The sequence below is a fragment of the Euleptes europaea genome, chromosome 2 (genome assembly GCF_029931775.1).
Source record: "Euleptes europaea isolate rEulEur1 chromosome 2, rEulEur1.hap1, whole genome shotgun sequence".
Lineage (NCBI taxonomy): Eukaryota > Metazoa > Chordata > Lepidosauria > Squamata > Sphaerodactylidae > Euleptes > Euleptes europaea.
In genome coordinates this window covers 99,399,738-99,424,690 of record NC_079313.1, presented here as the reverse complement: position 1 = coordinate 99,424,690, position 24,953 = coordinate 99,399,738, and the positions used below count along the sequence as shown (strand labels likewise).

General features: G+C 43.2%; 1 protein-coding gene across 5 annotated transcripts in view; it reads left to right on the top strand.

The window, feature by feature from the left end:
* Positions 1-24,953, top strand: part of SYT6 (synaptotagmin 6) — a 180,021-nt gene that overhangs the window by 99,770 nt on the left and 55,298 nt on the right. For all 5 annotated transcript variants that reach the window (XM_056844229.1, XM_056844232.1, XM_056844231.1 and 2 more), the window contains exon 3: positions 4,293-4,851. In XM_056844229.1, coding sequence (XP_056700207.1) covers positions 4,293-4,851 — 559 coding nt within the window. The remainder of the gene's footprint in view (positions 1-4,292; positions 4,852-24,953) is intronic.

Sequence of the window (24,953 nt, the reverse complement as noted above, 5' to 3'; positions counted from 1 at the left end):
ATGAAACAGCCTTTTTGGGAATTAGTAACAAAAATGAAAGAAACCCCCATGGACAAGTCTGACACTAGCTAGAGCAGCATTTTCCAGTGTGGTGCCCATGGGCACCTCGGCACCTGACAGTACTTCCCTTGGTACCTGCCAAGTTTTTGAGAAAGTGGGCAGAGCCATTGTAAGGTGGGGTTTGTTAGGGGCTGCCATCACTCAAATGAAAGGGTTTCCAATGGCTGCAGCAGTGGAGATAAGCACCAGAGCTCCTGGTTCCATTCCCCCATCAGGCTTTCCTTCTTGTTATTCCCTCTTCTCTTCCTCCCTCCCTCCCTCCCTCTGGGCTTTCATTCATATCTTTTAATTCCTCTTCTGTGATTCTTTGCAAAGTGAGAAGGTGGGTATTGTGTTAGGCTCTGCCTCCTTCAGCAGGCATTTTGAGTTTAGCTCCTCCTCCTTGCCAGCAGTTTGAGGTTGGTGTTCACCACTCCCTCTCAAAATTCCAAAGGTTCCCACAGGCTGAGAAAGGTTGGGGAGCCCTAAGGCTTTAGGTATGGATAGGGTTGCCAACCTCCAGGTACTCCTGCTATTACAACTGATCTCCAGCCAATAGAGATCAGTACACCTGGAGAAAATGGCCGCTTTGGCCATTGGACTTTATGGCATTGAAGTCCCTCCCCTCCCCAAACCCCGCCCTCCTCAGGCTCTGCCCCAAAAACCTAGCAACCCTAGGACTTGGCAACCCTAGATATGGAGAAATACAGGCTTAAATGTTCACTGACAGTGCAATCCCACTAACAGTTACACCCTCTAAGACCACTGAATGGATTTGGGTGTAACTCTAATTAGCATTTTCTTTAGTCAAGTGAATACCCTATCCTGAATCAACAAAGTTGTCATTATATTGTCGAAGGCTTTCATGGTCAGAGTTCATTGGTTCTTGTAGGTTATCTGGGCTGTGTGACCGTGGTCTTATTATTTTCTTTCCTGACGTTTCGCCAGCAGCTGTGGCAGGCATCTTCAGAGGAGTAACACTGAAGTTGTCATTGATTTGCTGCTCAGAGCTCACTGGGAGATGATAAATATAATCCACATACAAAGTGGTGGAAAGCAGGATGGCTATAATACCCAGCCCTGATATAGTCCAGTTGTTAGAGGGAGCTGCACACACACAGACAAAGAGAACTATATAGACGTATAATGTGACATTGAGCTCAGACTGCTCTTTAGGGATACCAATCAAAGCACTATTCACAGTTTCTGCTTACAACTGGCCATTAAGGCTGCAAATCACTTCTAAAGGGTCTTATAATAAAATTCGCCAAAACAACAGAGTTCCACTGGCAGATGTATACCTGCCTTTCTCCATTCCCATTTTCCTTAGTCATTCACATCCATTAAGCTCACTCACTGAAGTCACGGGAGGGGGGGACATAAAATGGTGTCAAACACAATTTAAAAAGTTCTCCCATGAATTATAGAGAAGCCCTACTGTTATTAGGACTGCGGAGAGGGGCTTTTGTAATACATTTTCCCTCCATCAGGCACATGTTAAGGATGGCAGTGAAACAGGAAGCTAAGGACATGTTCAGCATCTCGGGTATGTTTGTCATATTGTCCTCAGAGTGAGTGCTTGCATATTGAATCCAAGCCCTTGGGGAGACAGCTCAAGTCTTGAACAGGCTCCCTGGTTCCCATGTCACATCACAATGAACTATTTCAAAGTCAGAGGTTAGGTTTGTTCTTCTCCTTCTGCCCTGACACTTTCTCCCTAAGCAATACAACATAACCCAGTGTTTTCTCAGACTTCAAAGTAAATATACAGCAGTAAGTCAAGCATGCTAGACTTTTCTGTACTGGGAAATGCATGCCACTCTGAAATCAAAATCAGTCGTGTGGAAAAGGAGAGAGCATGTTAAAGTAGTAAATACAACATGCATGTCTTGTTCCCTGGGACTATTTCAATTTGATTAATTTCTTTTAGGTATGTAGTACTCTCTTGCAAACAAGCAAATATATAGGAAAGGAATTTGGTATCAAACAGTAGAGACAGATTGCCAGGCATAGCCTGGCAACCCCTGGGGAACTTACTGGGGAAGGGCCTAATCAGAGATGTAATGATGTCGCTGGCAATGCAGTGAAATCACCCTCCACCACCAGTGGGCAGTTCCTGTCACCATTTAGCTGGTTGGCTGGGAGGAAATGGGCGGGAAAATCAGGGGCGATCCAACATGCTGATGTCACTCCCAATGTGCCTGAAAGTGACGTCAGCATGTTGCTGGGGACACTCTAGGATTTGGACAAAACTCTATGGTTTAACATAGAGATTTGCCCAAACGCTAGACCATCCCCAATGATGTGCTGTTGTCATTTTCAGGTGCATGGGGAGTGATGTCTGCATAAAGCAGTGGTTCCCAAAGTGGGCAGTACCACCCTCTGGGAGGCGGTGGGATTACCTAGGGGGGCACTTAGAGGCATGGGGGCAGCAGAGGGGCACTAGAGGTGGACCCCTTCAACTGTGTTGTTCACTAATTTACAACAGATCAAGCTATGGCACCATGCTGGCAAATTTGGTGGAAACTATTAGAATTTTTTACAGACTTTGAAGAGCTGGTACAACTGGATCAATTTCATCAGTTTTGTTGAATGAATTTCAACTAAAAAGTTTTAATTTGATTTTGAATAGAGTGCAATTAATTGTTACTGTTTTGAAATTTTATTTTTTATTATCTTCTTTAGTGAGTCATGCAAACCCCTATTTTGAATAATGCTTTTTATAGGAAAGGATAAGCTGGGGTTGAGTTTGTGGAACCAAGGGGGCAGTGGTCTGAAAGGTTTGGGAACCACTGGCATAAAGGATAATTTCCCCCCTGTTCCCCATGTGAATGGTGGCAAGATCCACCCATTGGTGGTGGGATCCCCTCCCCCACTAGGAGGATGACAGCCCTAACTAAGATAGGTATATACTGTGTCAATATTGGGGATAAAACTGTTCACGGTATCGTGATGGTACATGGGTATTGTGCTATGACTTGGAGCTCATGCAACAATGCACATTTTTGCAAGATGGAACTTTGTACAAATACTTTGCTCCTAACAGTAAACACTGACATTGGTATTCTGTTGTCATGGTTCTAATTCCTAGAGCAAGAAGGGACCATAAATACTGTAGCTGAATACAAGAATGTTCCACTGCAGCACTTTCCTACTATAGGAAGTAAATCCATGCCAACCAGAATAAAGTAATCACCATCTGTTGTTAAGAGCAAGAATATTTGTAGAGATGGAGAGACTCTCTCTAGCTGAATGGGATGCACATGATTATTTTTCTGTTGCATTCCATTCAGTTTCAATAGAACTTCATTTTCAAATATCTTAGCTACCTTGTGAACCAAACTTGGTTAAGCAGTCCGGGGCATAAATGTTACAAGCAAACATATAAATTTCAGACAAATCCTCAAGCAGACCAATCCTTCATCAAGCAGGGGAGAGATATTCCAGGCCGTGATCATATAGTCACATGTATGCCTCCTATGTTGAATACCAGGCAGTCTTGAATAGATTGGGTGGTGCTGGGCAGAGCTGATATCACATTACACAGTCAGCCTTCTGAAGAAGAAGCTTTCTGTGAACTAGATTAGAGTGAGAGATGACTAGCCCAATGCCACCAAATGAATTTCACAAGTGAGTGGGCATTTGAACCCAGCTCTCCTCCAATTTGACACACTAACCACTACTCCACACAGGGCCTGAATTGACTCCTATTTCAAGGTATAGCTTGAAAAAAAATTATTTTTATGTGTTAACATAGCATAGTCTGGATCCATGGAAGAAAAACAAGGCAGTCAGGTCATCAAATCATGATCTTTGATATCTTCACTAAGGAGAGAGAGAGGCATCTTTGAGGGTTCTTGGGCTTTCCATATTCCTTTGATTTAGGATGTGGATTTAATCAGCATCAATCCCTCTACCAAATATACACTCAGAGAGAATTAGAATGAATTTTAAGTCAAGCAGCACCTTAAAGATTAACCAAATTCCTCAGGGTATAAGCTTTCCTGAATCAAAGCTCACTTTGTCAGATACAACTGAGAATGAAGCTCCGTCAGCCCTTAATCCAGGTCAGAAGATGGGAGCGATGTTACAAAGAAATTAAGGGTTACAGAAAGGGTGTTACACAGAAATACAAAGAATTAGGTTCCCTTGTTCATCTGTTTCCACTTGGCACTCTAGTTCTCACTGGACAGGCACTCAGCAAGGCAACCTCCAGCAAGTACAGCATATGATCTTCTTCTTTTATCTTGCAGGCACATTTCTTTCAAGAGGCACCTGCCCAGGCAAATGCATGTCTCCAGTGTGGATTACGGCACAGAACCACCACCAGTGGCAGAGCAGCCAACTTGCATTGGTCGGATCAAGCCAGAACTGTACAAGCAGAAATCTGTAGACTCTGAGGACCCCAAGAAAGAGGAAGAAAAAACCTGTGGGAAAATAAATTTTGCTTTGAAATATGATTATGAGAATGAGACACTGATTGTGCGGATCCTCAAAGCTTTTGACTTGCCGGCCAAGGACCTCTGCGGCAGCTCTGATCCTTATGTCAAGATCTACCTCCTGCCTGACAGGAAGCGCAAATTCCAGACGCGTGTACATAGGAAAACTCTCAATCCCACGTTTGATGAGTACTTTCAGTTTCCTGTCCCCTACGAGGAGTTAACCAATAGGAAGCTCCACCTTAGTGTCTTTGACTTTGACAGGTTTTCCCGGCATGACATGATTGGGGAGGTGATCTTAGAGAACCTCTTTGAGGCCTCGGATCTTTCTCGGGAGACCTCCATCTGGAAAGATATTCAGTACGCCACAACTGTGAGTATCAGCTGTTGCTGTTGCTGTGAAGAAGGAATAGCAGGGCACAGCGGTAAATAGTTTGCTGTGTGGCAGTGCCATGACTCCAGAGGCCATGGTGCACATTAAACTGAGTGTTGTGGTAGATCATCATCAGGAGTGTCGGGGTGAAACACAATTAGACCGTAAGGGCACACAGTCATCAGCAGGGGTCTAAACCCAGGCCTTCATTATCTTGCATATTAAGAAAAACTGTCGACTCACATTTAGTATTGCAACCCTGAAAACTAGACATTTACTTTATTTAAAAAATAATGCTGAAGCTCTACATTATTAGATGCCAAATTTTGAGCTCCAAATTACAGAGTCCCAAAGCTCCCTGTTAATGGTAAACAAATGGGCAGTTGAAGCAAACCAACCTTAACAGAGAATGGACTATTAAGGAGATTTAAGCTGGAAGTTTGATTTGCTGATTCAGCTTTTCAAACTTTTTTGTTTCCCAAAGGCTCACATCTTGAGAATCTTTCTTCACACAAATGCTACTATTGTGATGGGCCCACATCTTGCTCCAAGCAGCACCGAGGCCAGATAGCATCTGGAATACATCTCCTTGTCATCTCCTTGTTATCAATAGCACTTCAACTCTACCTCAGACAAGAAGTAGTTCTGCTTGTTGTTGAGAGGAAGCCAAACACTACAACTGCCCACTCCTATTTCATTCTCCCCAGAGTGGTAAGAGGAAAACATGGCAGATGGCTTTGTCTGCATATCAATGACAAGCACTGATGTTTCTCAAGATGAAAGCAGTTTTCCTTCTGAGTATCTAAGGTCACCTTGCACTCTTATTGAGGTAGATCATTCAGCACTTCATCATGACAGGAGAAGGGTTATCCTTTTGCAGAGGGGGAGAGAAAAAAAGACACAAATATTTGGTACAGCTAGCTTGCTGACAAGTTGAGGATAGTGCTAAGACATTGTCCTTTCCTAGTTTTGGCTTGGATGGGCCTGATATTTAGATATGGCAGATTGGTCTTGATAGCACGAGACAAGGTAATAGGCTATACACCTTTGGTCTGCCTGTGCGAAATAGCAGGAATGCATTGGCATTCTTGTGACTCTGGGCCATAAGAACAGTGCAACGCAAGTGCCTACAGCATCAAAAAGAAAGATATGACATGAGAGCAGAAGAAGGAATTAGTTTTGAAAGTCACAAGGAAAAACAAGGACGTATCTGTGCTGTTCAACTTTCAGTAACCCGATTTGTATTGTCCCAGCTGGTCAGCTGAAAGGAACAGGAGAGAGGAAGAGTTGGGGAGGAAAGAAGGTAGGAAGCAAAATCTGTGTGAATGTATTCTCTTTCACAAAAAAGTATGAGGAAACTTTCCCCAAACTAAGGAAGACATATCTTTGCTTTATTATGGACTTCTTCCTTATTATTCAGTAGACAGCCCAGTCAGTGGGAAAGGCAAGGAAAATTAATGAAGCTGGAGGGGCTGTGGATCAGTGTTAGAGCATCTTCTTCGCATGCTGAAGGTCCCAGGTTCTATCCTCAGCATCTCCATTTGAAAGGACCAGGTAGTAGGTCTTCTGAGATCCTGGAGAGCCACTACCAGTCTGGGTAGACAATACTGACCTTGATAGACCAAGAGTCTGATTCAGTATAAGGCAGCTGTATGTGTTCATGTGTGGAGGTTTAAAACAAAAGCCCTGACAGCTGGATGAAAATACCTGTAGACATTCAACTATGGATCTTTTCAATGCTAGTTTCTAGTTTCACTTGTGTGGGAGTCTGACCCACAGCCTGAGAAAGTCCTCTTCCTTCCTTTGCTCTCTGACCCTATCCTGCTTTGTTCCCTTACTTTTGGTGACTGTTTTTCTGGTCCCTTCTGTTGCTATTCATTCCTTACTGTTTTGCTAGAGGGAGAAGAGCTCAATGCAGTCATCCCTCAGTTTGCATGAAATGTTCTCCATTCGCTTCTATGTTGACTTGGAGAAGATTGGGAAGTATGCCCTTTACTAAGCATTCTCTGCTTCATCTATGTCTTGGACAAAATGGCAGGCCACCTGAGATCAAAACACAACTGGCCGAGTGCTGCTGCTTTAGGGCTTTTTGCACTCTGGCCAGTTGGCAATATCTTCATTCTGAATCTCAACTTCAGAAACATAAAAGATTCCTTTCTGCATTAAGTTTATGCCCCTGAAATGAGTGTTACAACATTCTTAAAACCAGTGTGGTTAAGTCATGGTAGTGTTGGATTAGGATTTATGAAGAATCAGGTTCAAATCATCACAGCCATGAAGCTCTCTCTCAGCCAATCTGTTCATGTTTTCAATTAAAATGCTAATAGCACAGTAGGGGAGTATGTTTCTAATTCCAAAACCAAAAGGGGGGTTGAAGGTTTAAACCCGCTCTCCCTTTCCTGCATAGGCCTGATGCAAATCAAGGCCACAGAAGCCTGGAATTTGCACCTCCTAGACAGAGTGCATGTGATTTTCATTTTGACTGTTTGAGCCCTTAGTGTACATTCAGCTAGCTGTGGGTACTTCATTGCTTTGAGGTTTTTTTACTTAATTACTTACTTAATTATTTACTTACTTCATTTATACCCCACCTCTCTCCTCAGTGAGGATCCAGAGTAATTTCCATTGTTCTCTTCTCCTCACAATAACCCTATGGAGGTAGGTCAGGCTGAGAATGTGTGACTGTTCTAAGGTCACCCAGCAAGTTGCCATGGCAGAATGTGGATTTGAACATGGACCTCCCAGGACCTTGCTTGACATTCTAATCACTATATAGGATTGCCAACCTCCAGGTTGTGGCTGGAGGTCTCCCGCTATTACATCTGATCTCCAGGTTACAGAGATCAGTTCACCTGGAGAAAATGGCCGCTTTGGAAGGTGGGCTCTGTGGCATTATACCCCGTTGAAGTCCCTCCCCTCCCCAAATCCCACTCTCCTCAAGTTCCACCCCCAAAATCTCCAGGTATTTCCCAACCCAGAGCTGGCAACCCTAACACTATACCACACTGGCTGTTGGCTTTTAGATGATGAAAACCAATGTGGTATAGTTAGGGTTGCCAGGTGCCCAGTGTTGGCGGGCAAACCCCCGGCAATTTGCCCCTTTGCCCGTTGACCAGATGAAGGTCGGCAGGCAAACGTGCACGCGCGCACACGCCGCTGCTGGTCACTTCCGGTTTGCCTCGTGAGAGGCCTTATGCCATCAAACTCTTAGTTTGAGTGGCATAAGGCCCCTCGAGAGGCGGGACTTCCGGTTGTAAACCGGAAGTGGCGCGCACGCGCGTCGGCGGGTCCATGTGTTGCTGTGCCATCCTGAGCTGTGCCTTAAAAGTCTACCTCCGGAGAAGAGGTAGGACCTGGCAACCCTAGGTATAGTGGTTAAACTAGGATATGGCGGCATGGCTCAAATACCCAGTCAGTTCACTGGATGATCCAGGCCAGTAGGTTGCCAACTATGGGTTGGGAAATATCTGGAGATTTTGGTGTTGGAGGTTGGGTAGGTCAGGATTTGGAGATGGGAGGGACCTCAGCAGGGTATAATACCATAGAGTCCACCCGCCAAAGCAGCCATTTTCTCCAGGGGATCTGATCGAGATCATCTAGAGATGAACTGTAATAGTGGGAGATCTCCCAGTGCCACCTGGAGTTTTGCAAGCCTACATGCCAGTCCTTTTCTCAGTTTGCTTAATCTTCCTCACAGTGTTGTTGTGATGATAAAATGAGGAATGGAAGAACCATGTACATCATTGTGAGTGCCTTGGAGGAAAGATGGAATAAAAATGTAATATCTAGATAAAAGCGTAAGAAGGGCCTGGCTGGATCACAACAACATCTTGCTTGCAACAGGAGCCAGTCAGATGCCACAGGAGTTCTGAGAGTAAGGGCACAGATGCCAAAATGTCCTCCAAGCAACGAATATTCAGAGGTGTAATCATTCTGAACACAGAGATTCTGTTTAGCCATCATGGCTAGTAGCCACTGATAGACATAATTTCGGAAGTTTTGTGAACAAGTACTTCCTTTTGTCTATCCTAAATCTACTATACTTGGGTGCCCTCAAATTCTAGTGTTTTGGGAAATGGAGACAAAGTTTTCTCTATTTACTTTCTCCATATCATGCACAATACATCATGTTTTATGTCTGTATTTGTCCCATCACATTTGTAAGAAATTGGGATATAAATTTGTAAAATAAAATAAAGGTTATTTATTTTGTGTCATTGGTAGATGCAACAATGACTGATGTGTCACAAAAATGAAAAGTGGTTAACATAAATTTCAGTCTTAGCTGCATCCACTCGTCATGGGATAATCATTTTTCCATAGCAATCATTCACAACTGGATTTCCAGTATGAACAAGACAATCAAAATGAGAATGGCTGCTACAGTACAATGAGAGTGCAATATCCATCGCTGTGCGAGTGCAGCTCTTGATTAAGCATATATAATAAAATGAATTCTGGTGTAGATGGATCTGTGGACGACTCTACACATTATACCGCAAACACAATTACATCAAGTCTCCTGAAGATATGTGGACAGCATATACACATGTATTTTTTAAAACCCTATGTTTGGGAAACCTGATTAGGGCAGACTGCTGTGGGATATAAATACAGCTATCCTGATTGCAAATTCTGTTTTATACCACTTCATATTTTATATTTTACCAGTATCCAGATGTATGAGTAATTCTTGCATGACCTGCAAAATCTGTGATGTGTGAGCCAGTCATTATTCTGCTCATTTCATCACCTCTCAAAGTGCAAGAGGGACTGTGGAACTGAAAATAATTAAGAACTTTCTTGGGAGGTGTGTAATTTGGATGACTAACACAGTGTGGTCCCATGGGGTTAGATTGGAGTAACACTACGTAGGGTTGTACTGTATACTTCCCAGAAGTGTATTTTAATTTCTTTGCATCTTCTTTCATTTTCGAGTGGGCTGTATTTTTCTAAAAAAGAATTCTGTGTCTGTCTCCTTCACTGCAATGCTCTGTTTGAGTCAGTTTGCACAAATTAGAAACATTGTACACATGGTTAGGCAGAAAGCATGCTCACATCTCTTCTGCCTGCATCATACATTGCAAATGATACATATCATTTAGGATTTCCCCTGAGAAAACATAGAAACAGTGGCAAAAGATCAGGCATGAGATGGCAGGTTTAGAGACAAATGGGGGCTAGTGTAGACTGATCGGATGGTTGTTGCCAATAGAATAAGAGGCATGGGAAGTAGCAGAATCATGGTTACAAGCTTTGCCCTGACCAATGCATGTACATTGAAAGGTACATATGGCACCTACGTGCATATATCTTTCCATCCATCTGAGAACCTTGCTTTATTTAGGGTTCTGATTGTACAGAGACAGCCCTGTGTGCATACATGTACGGTATATGGAATTTATAAGGTTGGGAAGGAGATTACTGCCACAAGCGGCTCCTCTACTTATGTACATTCATTCTACCCATACTGAACATCTTGAAGGGCTTCGTCCAGTGGTTTTCAAACTGTGTGACCCAACAGTGGGTCTTTATTCTCTTGCAGGTGGGTCACAAGCCCAGGAGAGAAAAGAAGGAACTGGTAGAGGAGGCTTTGGGAATCTCAGTGGAATATTTGGTTTTCTTCTGTGTAATGCATGGAATGACCATGAAATACAGGCTGATCTATGCTATGTGTATTTTAAATACAAAACATGAAAAATTCATCATAGGCTTGCTCAGTTTTAACTGATGTGAGATTCCCGAGTTTCTTTTGGGAAGGAGGAAAGTAGCATAGCATTCCTTTGCAAGTGGATCCCGAAAACTATAGGAAGTTTAGAAGTGTGTTTCTAAAAGTGCAACTTGTTTAGAACTGGCTCCTACTTAAAAAAGCCTCAGTGGCTTATTATATGACAGGTTGAGGGTACTTGGAACTCAACAGAACTGGGTTCAGACTACCTGCAGTTCGTCGTCAGCCCTTCTAGTTTAGCACCAGTCTTCATCTTGGGATGTTAACAATTTCTCCTGCTGCTCTCATATTTCCCACCTCTGATGAATTATTCACTGTTTTGGAATCCCATTGCTGAGGTTAAACCCCAGCCATTACCATGAAATAGATTTCTTTCCTTACCTTAATAAGACAGTTTGATTTCCTTCCAGCCTCACCTGGATTCCTCTATCTAATCTTTACACACTGTCCTAGAAAAGAGTTGATTAGCTTTCTTCATTGCCTGTTTTCACCCTCTTTTATCCTGGGCAGACTGATTTTCTGAATGCAATAGATTTTTTAAAATGGATCTTTCCTATCAAAATCTTTATTTTAACCAAGAGTTTGAGCAAAAATTGCTTTCAATGAGGAATTGCAGAATTTGCCAAATTGATTTTTCTCTTGAAGGTGCCCAACTTGGGAAATGACGTGAGGAGTTTTATTCAGCAGCCTGGGGAAAAAATAAGTGTTAGTACTTTGGGTGGAAGAAAATGATCATGGAGGGATGGGGTATTATAGCCTGGTGCTGAACATGTAATTAGTCTCGAAAGGATCATTGCCTGAAGACTTTTCTTACAGTCCTGCCCTTTAAACTCTCAGAGCTATACTTACCCCGGCAGCAGCAGGCTGTGTCGTTTCTATGCTTCGGGAGCACAGTCTCATTATTCCTATGTAAGGCTCCACATTTGTCATTCTAACAGCATAACTGTCTCACAGGTTTGCAAACACTTCTGCGTTATTGTAGTGATTGCTAACAGCCCAGGAAACAGTCAGATCCTTAGCAGATGCTGCTAATTTAACCGAGCCCAGCTTGTTTCAAGAAGTGGTCCTCCTAATCGGCATCATAAATATGCATTAAGTTCTAGCCAGACCTCGCCCAAGGATACTAATGATTGCCTGTAATGAAGTTCTTAATCACTTCTCCTTAGAATGGAGTGCTCACAAAAAAAGAGGTAAATCTGATTTGGCTATCTCTGAATCTTGAAAAAGGTATAATCATATATATAGAATGACTAAGGCTGGATATAGAGGGAAGTGGTTTGAAAGCGAGATGGATTTATTTTTGTGACATGTACCTCCTTCTGCCTTGGCCTCTGACTAACAGGGTCTGCAGATTTTTGTTGCAAATCCCTACAAAGCTTGTTTCCTCTGAGGCGATAGTGGGATACTAAATATATATGTACACCATGGAAAGTGAAACTTCTTTCCAATGACTAGTTCTCTTTTAACTGATCAACAGGTTTAGAGGTAGGCTTTTAAAATTGATTATTTCTTGAAATGAGCACTCGACAGACTTTTTGAGGATACAATTCATAGGGCTGGAGCCAGATCTTTCCTGCCTCCCTCTCCCACTGAAGCTCACTGATCTCCCAAACATGCTGCTCCTGGGAAAGAAGGGACCCTGAGGATCAACTGGAGGGGTGGGGTATGTAGCAGGAAGGGGGAATCAGTGGAAATTGGTATTTAGTCTGGATCCAACCCATTGTTCAAGGAAAGACCTATAGAAATGACCAAGCCCAGGAAAGAGCCTGAGATGGATTTTAAAACACTGAAGATTTTTCAGTCTCTTTCAAGAGTGGGGAAATGACGGGGGGGGGGGGGAGTTACAGTTGACATAATGCCTGTAGTAGGAGCCAGCATGGTGAAATGGGTGGAATGTTGGAGTAGGGCCTGGGAGATCCAGGTTCCAGTCCCACCTTGGGTCAGTCATTCTGTCTCAGCATAAGCTACCTCATATTGTGAGGGCAAAATGGAGAAGGGGGGGGACCACTGCATACTGCCCTGAATTCTTTGGTGGAAGAAGAAACTAAAAATAACAAACAAACAAATATATCTTCTACAGGTTTAAAAAGTAGATTTAAAAAAAAATAGACCTATTTAGCAGGATGGCTAAATGCTTAGAGATTCCATAGCATTTACTAATATGTAGTTCCACTGCGGTTTCCTAGGACTCCCAATTTAACCATTGTTTTAGAAATCATTACAGGGTAGAAATCCATGTCAGGCATATAAGAAAGGGCTTTGTTTCCTTGAGAGAAAATGTGAATGACTTCAAGTCTCTTACCGGTATCTACTCACCAATGTCACATTTGTTCTCTCATGAATTGTCAATCAGCCATGACAGCCCCAAATGGAGTAAAACCCTAGGAGCAGAATTTGAAAGGTCCGAATTGTGTGCTGTGTGCAGGCAGGAAACAGTGTGAAAAAGGATGCTGACCTAGAAAGACTACAGGTTTTATCCAACTGACCATATAATAAGCCTTCTTGTGCCCATGACTCAGGCTTCAGGTACTGCAAAATGCTGTGCCCAGCAGTACAGATGAAGCAGCAGCAAGTGTCCTCTCGAGAAAGAGCATGCCTTCTGTCATTTATGTCCAAGGTCTTTTGTAAGAGTGATCTCTGGCCACTGCACTCTGCATAATGCATGGAATGTGTAAATCCCGGCTCAGGGTACTGTTCAGATGAGCAAAGGCAGGCACAAATACTCCGCTCTGTCAGACTCAAGCCTTCCCCCCCCCCTTTCATTATTGACTGAGATGGCCACTTGGTAGGATAACAAATCTCATCTGTGAGTGAGCTCAGCGTTCATTTGCAAGCTATTCACACTACACTTGGCATGTGTGTGTGTAAAGTGCCATCAAGTCGCAGCCGACTTACGACGACCCCTTTTTGAGGTTTTCATGGCAAGAGACTAACAGAGGTGGTTTGCCTGTGCCTTCCTCTGCACAGCAACCCTGGTATTCCTTGGTGGTCTCCCATCCAAATACTAAACAGGGCTGACCCTGCTTAGCTTCTGAGATCTGATGAGATCAGGCTAGCCTGGGCCATCCAGGCATAGTAAATCCTTATTCCTTCACTCACCAAGGCTGGCTCTGCTACAGAATCAGTGCAATAAGTCTAGTGCATGACAATTGGGGGCGGGGAGCTTTTGCTGAAGAACATATGAAATATCTTCCTAACTTTTCATTGCTACTCTGAAACCCATCTTTAATTTAAAAATAAAAAGTGATCCCCCCTGATGTCGGTATGTAAGGACCTGAAATACAGGGAGTTCTGTGATAATATCTTTGCTTGGGTGGTTTTTTTCTTTCTTTTTGCAGTCCTTCTAGTTTGGATCAGGGCAGCTGCATTTCTGGGAAAGGGGTTTGTAACTCCCCCCCTCCCTTGTCATTTTTCCTGATGTGGACCACTCCACTCCTCAAGCTGCTATTTGCTTCACAAGGAATTACGGGCACATACAGAAAAGAGCCCTGTGGCACAGAGTGGTAAGCTGCAGTCCAAGCTCTGCTCACGACCTGAGTTCGATCCCAATGGAAGTCGGTTTCAGGTAGCCGGCTCAAGGTTGACTCAGCCTTCCATCCTTCCAAGGTCGGTAAAATGAGTACCCAGCTTGCTTGGGGGTAAAGGGAAGATGACTGGGGAAGGCACTGGCAAACCACCCCGTAAACAAAGTCTGCCTAGTAAACGTCAGGATGTGATGTCACCCCATGCGTCAGGAATGACCCTGTGCTTGCACAGGGGACTACCCTTACCTTTTACAGTAAAGATGCATATGAAGCTGAGGATATAAAGCAGCCTAATATTGAGTCAGACCATTGGTCCATGTTGGTGTAGTAGATAGAGCGATGCACTAGGACTCTGGGAGCCTTGGGTTGGAATCCCCACTTCTACCATGGAAGCCTGCTGGGTGACCTTGGGCCTGTCACAAGCTCTCAGCCTGGCCTACCTCACAGGTAGGGTTGCCAACCTCCAGGTACTGAAAATCCCTAAGGGAAAAATTATCAGTACACAGCCACTAAATTGCTAATTGATTTACTACTCTTGAGGTACTTTCTTATTTATACAAACCAATTATGCCAACATACAAAATAATAATACAGTGAGCTATTTCTCATACAATTTAAATATTATATAACAAACGGGTGTTGATTGTATACAGTACGCACAGAGTCCCCTGAGAGCAATGTGATCCTATGCCGTTGTAGTCCCATGCCGTTTGCAGATCAAGATCTAAACTAATATTGTAATCCACTATATAGTAATGTGGTTCGCCAGGGATTTTTTAATATTGAATTCAAACATGCGTATGCAGCTGCAGACACCATTATCTTCAATGCATTGCCAATTCTAGGGTGTGGGGCAATAGTTATTGAAGATAATGCCAAAGGAGCATCACAAAGGGGCATATTCTTAGTGGCTGCTCCAAAGCAAAACAATCAATGTTCCCTTGACATTATCCAGTGTGCAAGTCTGAGTATTTTCAAAAGTTTTCTGCCTTTCCTGTTTTTCATGGCTGTGAATTCAATGAACAGGAAGTTAATTTACTATTTCTTCCTGCACTAAGCCTTCAGGACAAGACAGAAAGAACCTCATGTTTCTAATGTAGAGCCCCCAAGAAGGAGAAAAATTGCATTGCTGATCCTCTGTTAGCCTACCCAATCACAGTTTCATATTGCTGCTGTTGGATAACCAGCCACTGCAATTAGACTTTGCTCCTTCGAGGTAAACTCACCAGTGACCCTTGTTCCTACTATGATAAGCACATATGGATTGTGCCAAACTGGAGCTTTCTTGTAATCTGCCTGGCATGGTGGCTGTTTTAATCAGATTCTGTTTTGTGTTTCTTCGTTGTCAGCTGGGCTGTGCAATGGTGAATCACTCAGATAACTGGGGATTAATTGATGGCAGTATTACTACTACAGGAAGTAAATTGCTGCAGAAGAGCTTAGCCTCCTCTCTGTCCACAGCATGGGAAACTGCCCAGAATACATTACACAAACTGCCTATTCAGCACGCACAAGGATGGAGAGCTTCCTCCCTAGATGTCAGCACAAGACAATGAGTCACCACACTTTGTATTCCCAGGGATGTATTAAGAGTTTAAAAATGTTGTAAAAAACATCGCTTTAAAAGGGTTTTTGGATACCACGGCTTATAAATGGTTGGAAGATGTCTTCACAGCTAAAGGGGCCAAACAAAGTGCGAATAGTATTTTTTATAATGTTTTCAAACTCTTAATACATCCCTGGGAATACCTAGAAAGTGCGAACAGTATTTTTTATAACATTTTCAAACTCTTAATACATCGCTGGGAATACAAGTGCGGTAGCCAATATTTCTGCTATTTCACAAAATGAGAGACTTTTGTCTTTTGGCATTTATGCCTTTTTAGCTGTCTTGGTGCTTTCCACTCACTTTAAGTGAGTCACACATGCTTTGCTTTATGTTCCTACCTCAAAAGTCCAAAAGCCCGTGGACCTCCCAGCTAACAGCTAACAAGGTTTGCTTGAGGGCACAGAATCCGGTAACCTTGCTGAAACTAAGCAGGTATGGGTCTTGTCTTCAGTGCCTTGATAGGAAGCTTGTGTAAGTTGCTGTGAGTTCCATAATGGCAGACAGGCAGGATATAAATTAAATGAAGGAATTATATTGCTGTGGCTATTACTTTTTTACCCATCCTAGATATTCCTGGCTTGCGTCCCTGGTTTTATGTGATTGTAGACAAGATTTTGATCTCACTGCAAGGGGTTACAAAGGAATACAATATTCTACCACGGGGCATGCTGATGGGAGCACTGTAAACCCCCCATCCTCACTTCCAGTCCCCTTTGCCACAGTCTGGCACCAGAAATGGGGTGAGTCCACCATACCACTTCATTCCCATTTACAACCACCATCCCAGATAATAACCAGTCAGATAATAATCACTCGGTCTCAGCCTTTATCTCTTGTGGACACATCAGAGCTGTATCACTTGTCTCAGTGCGTGGCTGCCCATGAATGGTCTCGCCCATTGGCTTGTAGATTATTTCAGACAGGCTGCTGCTAGCCCCTCCAGGTTCTGCTGCCTGCCATTCTTAAGCAACATATTCAGAAAAGCAGGATCAACTTGGCAGTTGGCCTTCGTGGTAGTTGCCACCATACCATGCACGTTTGCATTACTTGGTCATTTTTATTTATTTATTTATTATTTCCATTTATTGCCCTGCCTCCCCCTGGCCAAAACTGGGCTCACAGTGGCTTACAAATTATAAAAGTCCTATTAAATCAATAAAAGCATAAAAAACGTTTTAAAATAGCCCTAAGACTATTAATGTAAATGATGAATCGGACTGCCTTGTATTTTATAGGGATGCCTTATAATTCTTACTCTCTTGAATTTGGAAGCTTGACCTCTGTTGCCCTTTGTCAGCTTCTACTGTCCACCAGGCGAGCGTGGTGCAGGAGGCAATGGACCCTCTCCATTTTGTTTTCGGTTGCAGTGAAGTGGCTGGCTAGGCTTTGATTTGCCATGCAAGCTCAGGGAAAATAAAATTTGGCTTGAGTGTTGTGGATATGTTGCTTCTGAGTTTGGCAGACATTCTAAAACCTGCCATACTTTCACTAAACCTACTTATGAGTCACACTTGTGAGATTACATGATGCTCATTTGTATAATACCTACATTCTTGCCATAATTTAACTTTGTTGCATGAAACTTTCTATACTGTCATGCTGAACCTTTCAGAAGGAAATCATCTCCATTCTCACAAGTAAAATGTCCCCATGGAAGAACAACAGGCTGTTTTGTAGCACCACCGTAAGCACATCACGCATGTGCAAAAACATTTGGGGCTTTGTAATTGAAATGAGCAATTGATAATATGGAAGAAATGGATCTGGCTGAGATTCAGAGAGGCAGATGGATGTTCCACAGAAATCTGCTGCTCAAGGCTGAGAAAACAAAATTCTGTCTGTGGGTTTTTCACAAACCTAGTTAAACTTACAGAAGTGTAGTTTGTGGGCTGTATACACAAGGAAGAGTCATGCTGTGGTGCAAAGATGTGGGAATGAATATTGAGAGGAGCATTCTGATAACTCTTTATCCCCACAATTTATCACCAGTATACTGGTCTTGTCCATTCTATTGCTAGGATTGCCAGGTCCCACTTAGCCACCGGTGGGAGGTTTTTGGGGTAGAGCCTGATGAGGGCGGGGTTTGGGGAGGGGAGGGACTTCAATGCCATAGAGTCCAATTGCCAAAGCGGCCATTTTCTCCAGGTGAACTGATCTCCATTGGCTGGAAATCAGTTGTAATAGCAGGAGATCTCCAGTACTACCTTGAGGTTGGCAACCCCATCTATTGCCCAGTATTAACAAAGATGCATTAAAACTGTCCTTGTGATCCAGGTGTCTCACTTCAGTTCAACTTGTTAGCAATAATGGAAACTCCAGACACCTTTGACAGGTTTACGACTTATCGTTAGTGTGTTAATGGCCTGTTTCCTTGCGAGGTAGTATTGCTTTCAGTTGTTCAGCAGTGTGTTTATTATGATCTAGGCCCCTTGGCTTCTTTGCCAGGGAGCAGCTGTTTCCATATACACTAAACTGAAATGAGGAATAAGATTTTTGCAGTGCCGAGCTGTGCTAGGCTGGCACAATCGCTCGTATTTTGATCTAGTGGAGCAGAAATGAAAGTTCGGCATTATTAGTCAAAGATACTGTATGCTGTATCCATCTTCCTTAAATCATCCTGTCATTGCAGCTTCTTTCCACAGAGCTTTAAAACATATCATAGATTTGCTTTTCTGTGGATTCTTATTATTGTGCATCACAAGCAAAATTATCAGGATGAGTGAGGGTAGGTGGAGGGAGGGGTGTGCGCTGTAGGGACCAATTAAGGGACACAGTGAATCCCCAAATTCTGCCTTCAAAGATGTGTTGCATCCTCCTGCAGGAGCCTTGTCACTGAGGATCAAGTGGGGAAGATTTCCCCCCTCCTTATAACATTGTCCCTGAGTGCAGCAATTTACTTTCCCCCAAAAGAATAACTCATAGCCATTTGCTTATATGGAAAAAAGCACTGGGTGAGAGGACTCAATCAGCTGAGGTGATAGACTGGTTTCACCCATGTGTAGCTGAATCAAGCCCCTTCACTTTGTCTCAAAGAACCTAAAGAGAGTTGATTCCTATCTTATTTGTTAATAATTCCAGAGGGGTTAGTGAGTGACAGTAACAATAAACAGGAGTCTTGTGGCATGTTAGACTAACACAATTTTATTCCAGCAAAAGCTCTCATGGAAGAAGAAGAAAAAGAGTTGGTTTTTATATGCCGATTTTTCTCTACCACTTAAGGGAGAATGAAACTGGCTTACAATCACCTCCCCCTGCCCACAACAGACACCCTGTGAGGTAGGTGAGAGAGTTCTAAGAGAACTGTGACTAGCCCAAGGTCACCCAGCTGGCTTCATGTGGAGGAGTGAGGAAACCAACCTGATTCACCAGATTAGCGTCTGCTGCTCATGTGGAGGAGTGGGGAATCAAACCCGGTTCTCCAGATTAAAGTTCACCACTCCAAACCACCGCTCTTAACCACTACACCATGCTGGCTCTCTGGAGTAGAGTCCAGTTCCACCGATACTATGAGTGGACCTTTATGATACAGGCATTTTATATAGGTGCCTCCTACATAAAATGTCTGCATAGTGAGGGTCTTCTCACAGCATGAAGAAGTGGGCTCTAGCCAACAAAAGCTTATGCTGGAATAAAAATGTGCTACTCTTTAAGATATCACAAGTTGATTGTCTATTCTGTCTTCCCTGTGTTCCATATCTTGATCACCACAGACTGTGACACTTAGAGCATAAGTCAGGAACTAGCTTTTATATGTACAATGTGAAACACACATTTAAAGTGCAAACAGTGCAATCCTAAAGAGAGTTATACCAGTTTAAACCCATTGGGCTTAAACTTGTGTGACTCTGTTTAGGATTGCACTGAATGTGCTTTGTTGACTCATTTCTCCTAACACTAACATTAGACAAATTAATTCACCCATAACTCTAATTTAGGGAAGCTTACCCACAGACGGCTGCCCAAGAGTGGACTGGCAGTGAACATTGCATGTACTCTCATGAACAGAAGAAGTGCCTTGCTGGATCAGATGAAGCTATCCAGTCTAGCCTGCTTTTTATACAGTAGTCAACCAGTTGTTCTCAAGGGTCAACAAACAGGGCATAGAGGCCAAGGCCTTCACCTGAAGTTGCCCCCTAAAACTGGTATCCAAAAGTTCACTGCCTCTGGACATGGATATTTCCTTTATCAATCATGTCTCTCATATCCTCCATTAATCTGTCAAACTCCCTTTTAAAGCCATCTATCCTTATGGCTATGTCCGCTGGCACATCTTTCCCTCAGCCAGTCAGAGCTTCACTTGTCCTCAGGTAATTTATTTTTGAATAAGTGTAGAATGGAATCTGCCCCTATCTTTCTGGTGAGCAGAGACCACACAGAGCTCTCAGGCACTGATGATTCCACAGTGACGCACCCCTGAATGGAGCCAACATCCATATTCTGATTTGATTCAGAAGGTTCTGTAGCTCGTTAATAATGAAAAAGGAGCTAAGAAAATCTCTGAGCGTAGATTATCAGACTGTTATATCCCCATGAATCAGAAGAGATCAGCGTAATGAGTAATTCCTTCAAAATGTGACTACTGCAGAATTCAAAAAGGGCAAGAGTCCAGTAGCACCTTAAAGACTAACAAAAATATTTTCTGGTAGGGTATGAGCTTTCGTGAGCCACAGCTCACTTCTTCAGATTACTGCAGAATTGTAACCCAAAAGATCAGTCAACCTAGTAGGGCACAGTACAAGGCCATTACAATGGTAGAAACTCTGAAGGTTGGAAAGAAGAGAGCTTAATCCCAATGTTGGCTCAGCTGCCTGAATACAGATGGTGCCATTGCACGGGATATCTGGAATAGGAATGATCGACACATCTTTGAGCACCCGAGCGCTTATGCTGCAATCTCATCCATTCAAATTCTGTCTCAGGAACCAGCAGCCTGACTAAAAAGCAACTATTATTTCTAAGCTATCCTACAGGTTCATCTTGCCAAATAGGATTAGTTTGAATTCACTCAGGGCTCAGAGATTGCAAAGACTCTGCATGATAGGCAGAGTCTTTTGGATACTTTAGTGGACTCTTATTGTTATTCATTGAAGCAAAACATTACCTCTTCTAAGAGACTCATCAGCAAGTGCTAAGGATGGGGCGCTAAAAAAAATGAGTCATGCTGCTGTTTTTACCTATCTTGCTGCTGAATATTGGCAAAGGTTTTCAGCTATTATATCCTGGATCCACAGAAAGAAAGTTGGTTGAGGTTGTTTGTACTTGTCAGGGAGAGAAACTAAGGACATTTCACACATACCAAATAAAGCACTTTCAGTCCACTTCCAATGCACTTTGCAGATAGATTTTATTGTGTGAATCAGCATAATCCATTTGCACATGTTCATTAGAGTGAATTGAAAGCGGATTGAAAGTAGGGTTGCCAACTTCCTGGTAATAGCAGAAGATCTCCTGCTATTACAACTGATCTCCAGCCGATAGAGATCAGTTCACCTGGAGAAAATGGCCACTTTGGCAATTGAACTCTATGGCATTTAAGTCCCTCTCCTCCCCAAACCCTGTCCTCCTCAGGCTCGGCCCCAAAAATCTCCCGCCAATAGCAAAGAGGGACCTGGCAACCCTAATTGAAAGTGCTTTATTTGGCATGTGTGACACAGAGGCCGTTCATGCTTGGTAATTAGCAGCGTGTTCCAGCCTGAAGTGCCCCACATATTTTTTAAAATTTCTTCACGCTGAACCGTCATTCCAGCCATCACTGCGAAGCCAGCGCATACCTGCTTCGCATTTCTTAAGAGCCCCTTTAACGGGACATTTTGTATTTGCTCTGTCCCCTCTCAAAGCATTTACTGAAGGAACCATGAAAAATCACAGCCTCATCTTAGCTATGCAAACGACCATTGCTAATGGCTGTGCAAACGAAGGAACGAAGGAGCAGGTGAGTGGTGGGGGGGTGGAATTTCTCCTCTTGCATCAGGACCCTGAATAGTCATATTAAAGGGTGGATTTAAAAAAGCAGCTTTGAGCGAGCATCAAAATCAACCCTGCATAAATGGCCAGAGGTTGGGGGGGAGGGGGCTCTTTGGATTCATATTAAAGCTACACTGAATTTTTGTGAGATTTGAAATTTGATGTGGAACTTTGTGATTTTTCACATTCCCCCACCCCCCACATCACACAGCTGCTTTGGCTACATTATAAAGCCTTCTTTCTTTTGCATATCATGATCCCAAATAAAGAAAAACCGTAGAGCGAACAAATGATGTCTGAGCACCATATAACCAATCAGATTTGGCTAGCAGACGATGTCAGTGATGACAAACTAAGACATCCCTTTGGGAGAAACATTATTCCATTTGTGGACAATGTTGTGGGTGTGAGTGGGGGGGTCTGCCTATTATCTCTAATGGTAGGTGGTCCAGCTGGCCTCCTAAGGGAGGGGGCAAATGTCTCTCCTGAAAGCAGCTCCAGAGGCAATTTGATTGCAACAGGGATGTGTGCATTCCATTGTCTTTCCATTTAGGTATTGCATTCATGCACTATTTGTATTTATTTCCTATTAGTTTCACTGGAAATATATTTCTAGCTGTATGCTTTTTTGGTTTTCCATTCAGCTGAGGTAAAACTGTGAAACATTATATTCTGTACTGAAAGAGTCCTCCTTATGAAATTTCACATAGCTAGACAAAAGGGTCCAAGTTTTATAGGCAACTAAAAATCTTGCATGTAGTGTGGGTAGCACCAAATATCTGACACTACGAGAATTCAGGTAGAATCATAGAGAGGGAGAAATCTGGCACACAAAGCAGGCAAAGTACATAGCAGGCAGTGACACATTGCATTTAGTGCTCAAACTGTCTGGGACACAAACAGATGTGACAAGGATCATAGATCTCCATCAGTAAATTATGCACACACAGCCACAATTCAGATCAGGGCATGAATGAAAGGAAAGGAGGATCTAATCATTCAACCCCCTTCCCTTGGTTTTGCCAGCTGATACCCTGTTCCTTGTGTTTTGATTTACATTTAAAAGGGGCAAAGAGGTGTTCTTTATGCTAATCCCAGAAAAAAATCCCTAGTTATAATCACAGATAGTGATTAAAGTGTTGGATAAGGACTTAAAATATCCAGGGACAAATCCCTACTTAGCCATTAAGTCATGGGTGTTGAACTCAATTGTGACGAGGGCTGGATATGACATAAATGTTGCTTGGTCATGCCTTGCCAGCCCAGATTGAGATTGGGGGTGCCTCTGCTGGTTTGTGGGCTGGATAAGAGCTCTCAAGGGTCCAGATCCAGCCCTCAGGTCTTATATTTGACACTCCTGCATTAAGTCCACTGGATGATGTTGGGCCAATCACTCTGCCAGCCAAGCCTATTTCACAGGATTGTTGTAGCAGATGGTAGAAAAATGGACCACTGAGTTCTTTAAAACAAAGGCAAGATAAAATATGTGTAGACAGTTTGATTCCATATTTATCTTTTTAGCATTGTAGATATCATTTGGGAAAGCATTCCATCAAGAAACAGAGTTTGCTGTTATGTACTGCTGTTGCAGTCTCCTCTAGCCACAATTCCCCATCTTATTTCCCGCATCTAATGCAGTACAAAATGCATCACTGAATCTTAATAAATGTCAGTTACAGCTTATAACCATAACAACAAGTGGCCTTGGCATTGGTGTTCATTTGCTGATTCACATACATTCACCTCCTGTTGCTTTTTCGCTGTGAAATGGTGTTCCTGCCTTTGGCAGCTTCTGTACTTAACGACTTGCACTACATTTTTATTCCATTTGCTGTAAAAGGGAAAAAAATAACAACCCTGAATCTTAAGTAGATCTTTGATATGCTCAATGGTGGGGCCCTGGGAATACGTAATTCATAACATAAAGCTACGGAGAGATGGAGTGAGGGGAAGAAAGTTCCTTTGCTTGCGGTTTTTGCATATGCCAGAATGGTACATAATCCTATTGTGTATGCAATGAACTCCTGATTCAAAAAGAAAAATTGAGGGCACAGCAGGATACAAGACAATAAGTCTGTGCTGATGTTATAACAATGCACAGAATGAGAGAAGTATGACTAAAAAAATTTCATCATCTCCAGTGCGGAATGGATAAAGTCTTATATTTATGACTTGTGGTGCATCTGTTCTTTTAATCTAAAACAATACCAGAGACACTAAGTTTGCTATCGAGTCCACTTTGGGAAGCATGAAAGAATGAAAGGATGAAAAAAAAAATACAGCATCCTTTCACTATGGCATATCTCTGGGAGAGCACTTGGTGGGTTTCTTACATGCCCCTTAAAGGGCCCATGAGTCTCTCTCCTGGTGCAAACCGTGAGATATAAATGCAGCTTGAAATATGTTTGTGTGAAATCATTCTCATGTCCATGCAGGATGCCAGATTTACAATTGCATGTCATCCTGGGTGTGTTTGCTGTATCTCCTGTGGACAGTTGCTTTATCTGGGCCATAGTTTTAATTTTCCTCTCACCATTTTCCCATAGAGCTGTACATGTGTGGGAACGGCTTGGAGTACCATTTAATCACTCTTCCCTGGATGGGAGGGAGGGAGGAGTAGGGTTGCCAGCTCTGGGTGGGGAAATAACCTGGAGATTTTTGGAGTGGAGCCTGAGGAGGGCGGGGTTTGGGGAGGGGAGGGATTTCAATGCAACAGAGTCCAATTGCCAAAATGGCCATTTTCTCCAGGTGAACTGATCTCTATCAGCTGGAGATCAGCTGAAATAGCAGGAGAGCTCCAGCTAGTACCTGGAGGTTGGCAACCCTAGGGATAGGGTTGCCAGGTCCCTCTTTGCCACTGGTGGGAGGTTTTTGGGGCGGAGCCTTAGGAGGGTGGGGTTTGGGGACAGGAGGGACTTCAGTGCCATAGAGTCCAGTTGCCAAAGCAGCCATTTTCTCCAGGTGAACTGATCTCTATCGGCTGGAGATCAGTTGTAATAGCGGGAGATCTCCAGTACTACCTGGAGATTAGCAGCCCTACCTGGGGAGGAGCCTTTTCACTGCTTTCATTCCTACATATTTCCTTTGACACCCTACTTCTGCAGTGTAGTGAAAGGGACAAAACCAGAGAACGACTGCCCCTGCCTTCCCTTGTCCCACCCACCATTGTGGCAACTGCTCCAGGGAAAGAGGAGGGAGTTTTTCGGGAGGCCTGTACTTCTACAAAAAATATAGTGCACCAGGCCTAGCACGCATAGGAGTGTTTTGTGTTTTCTTT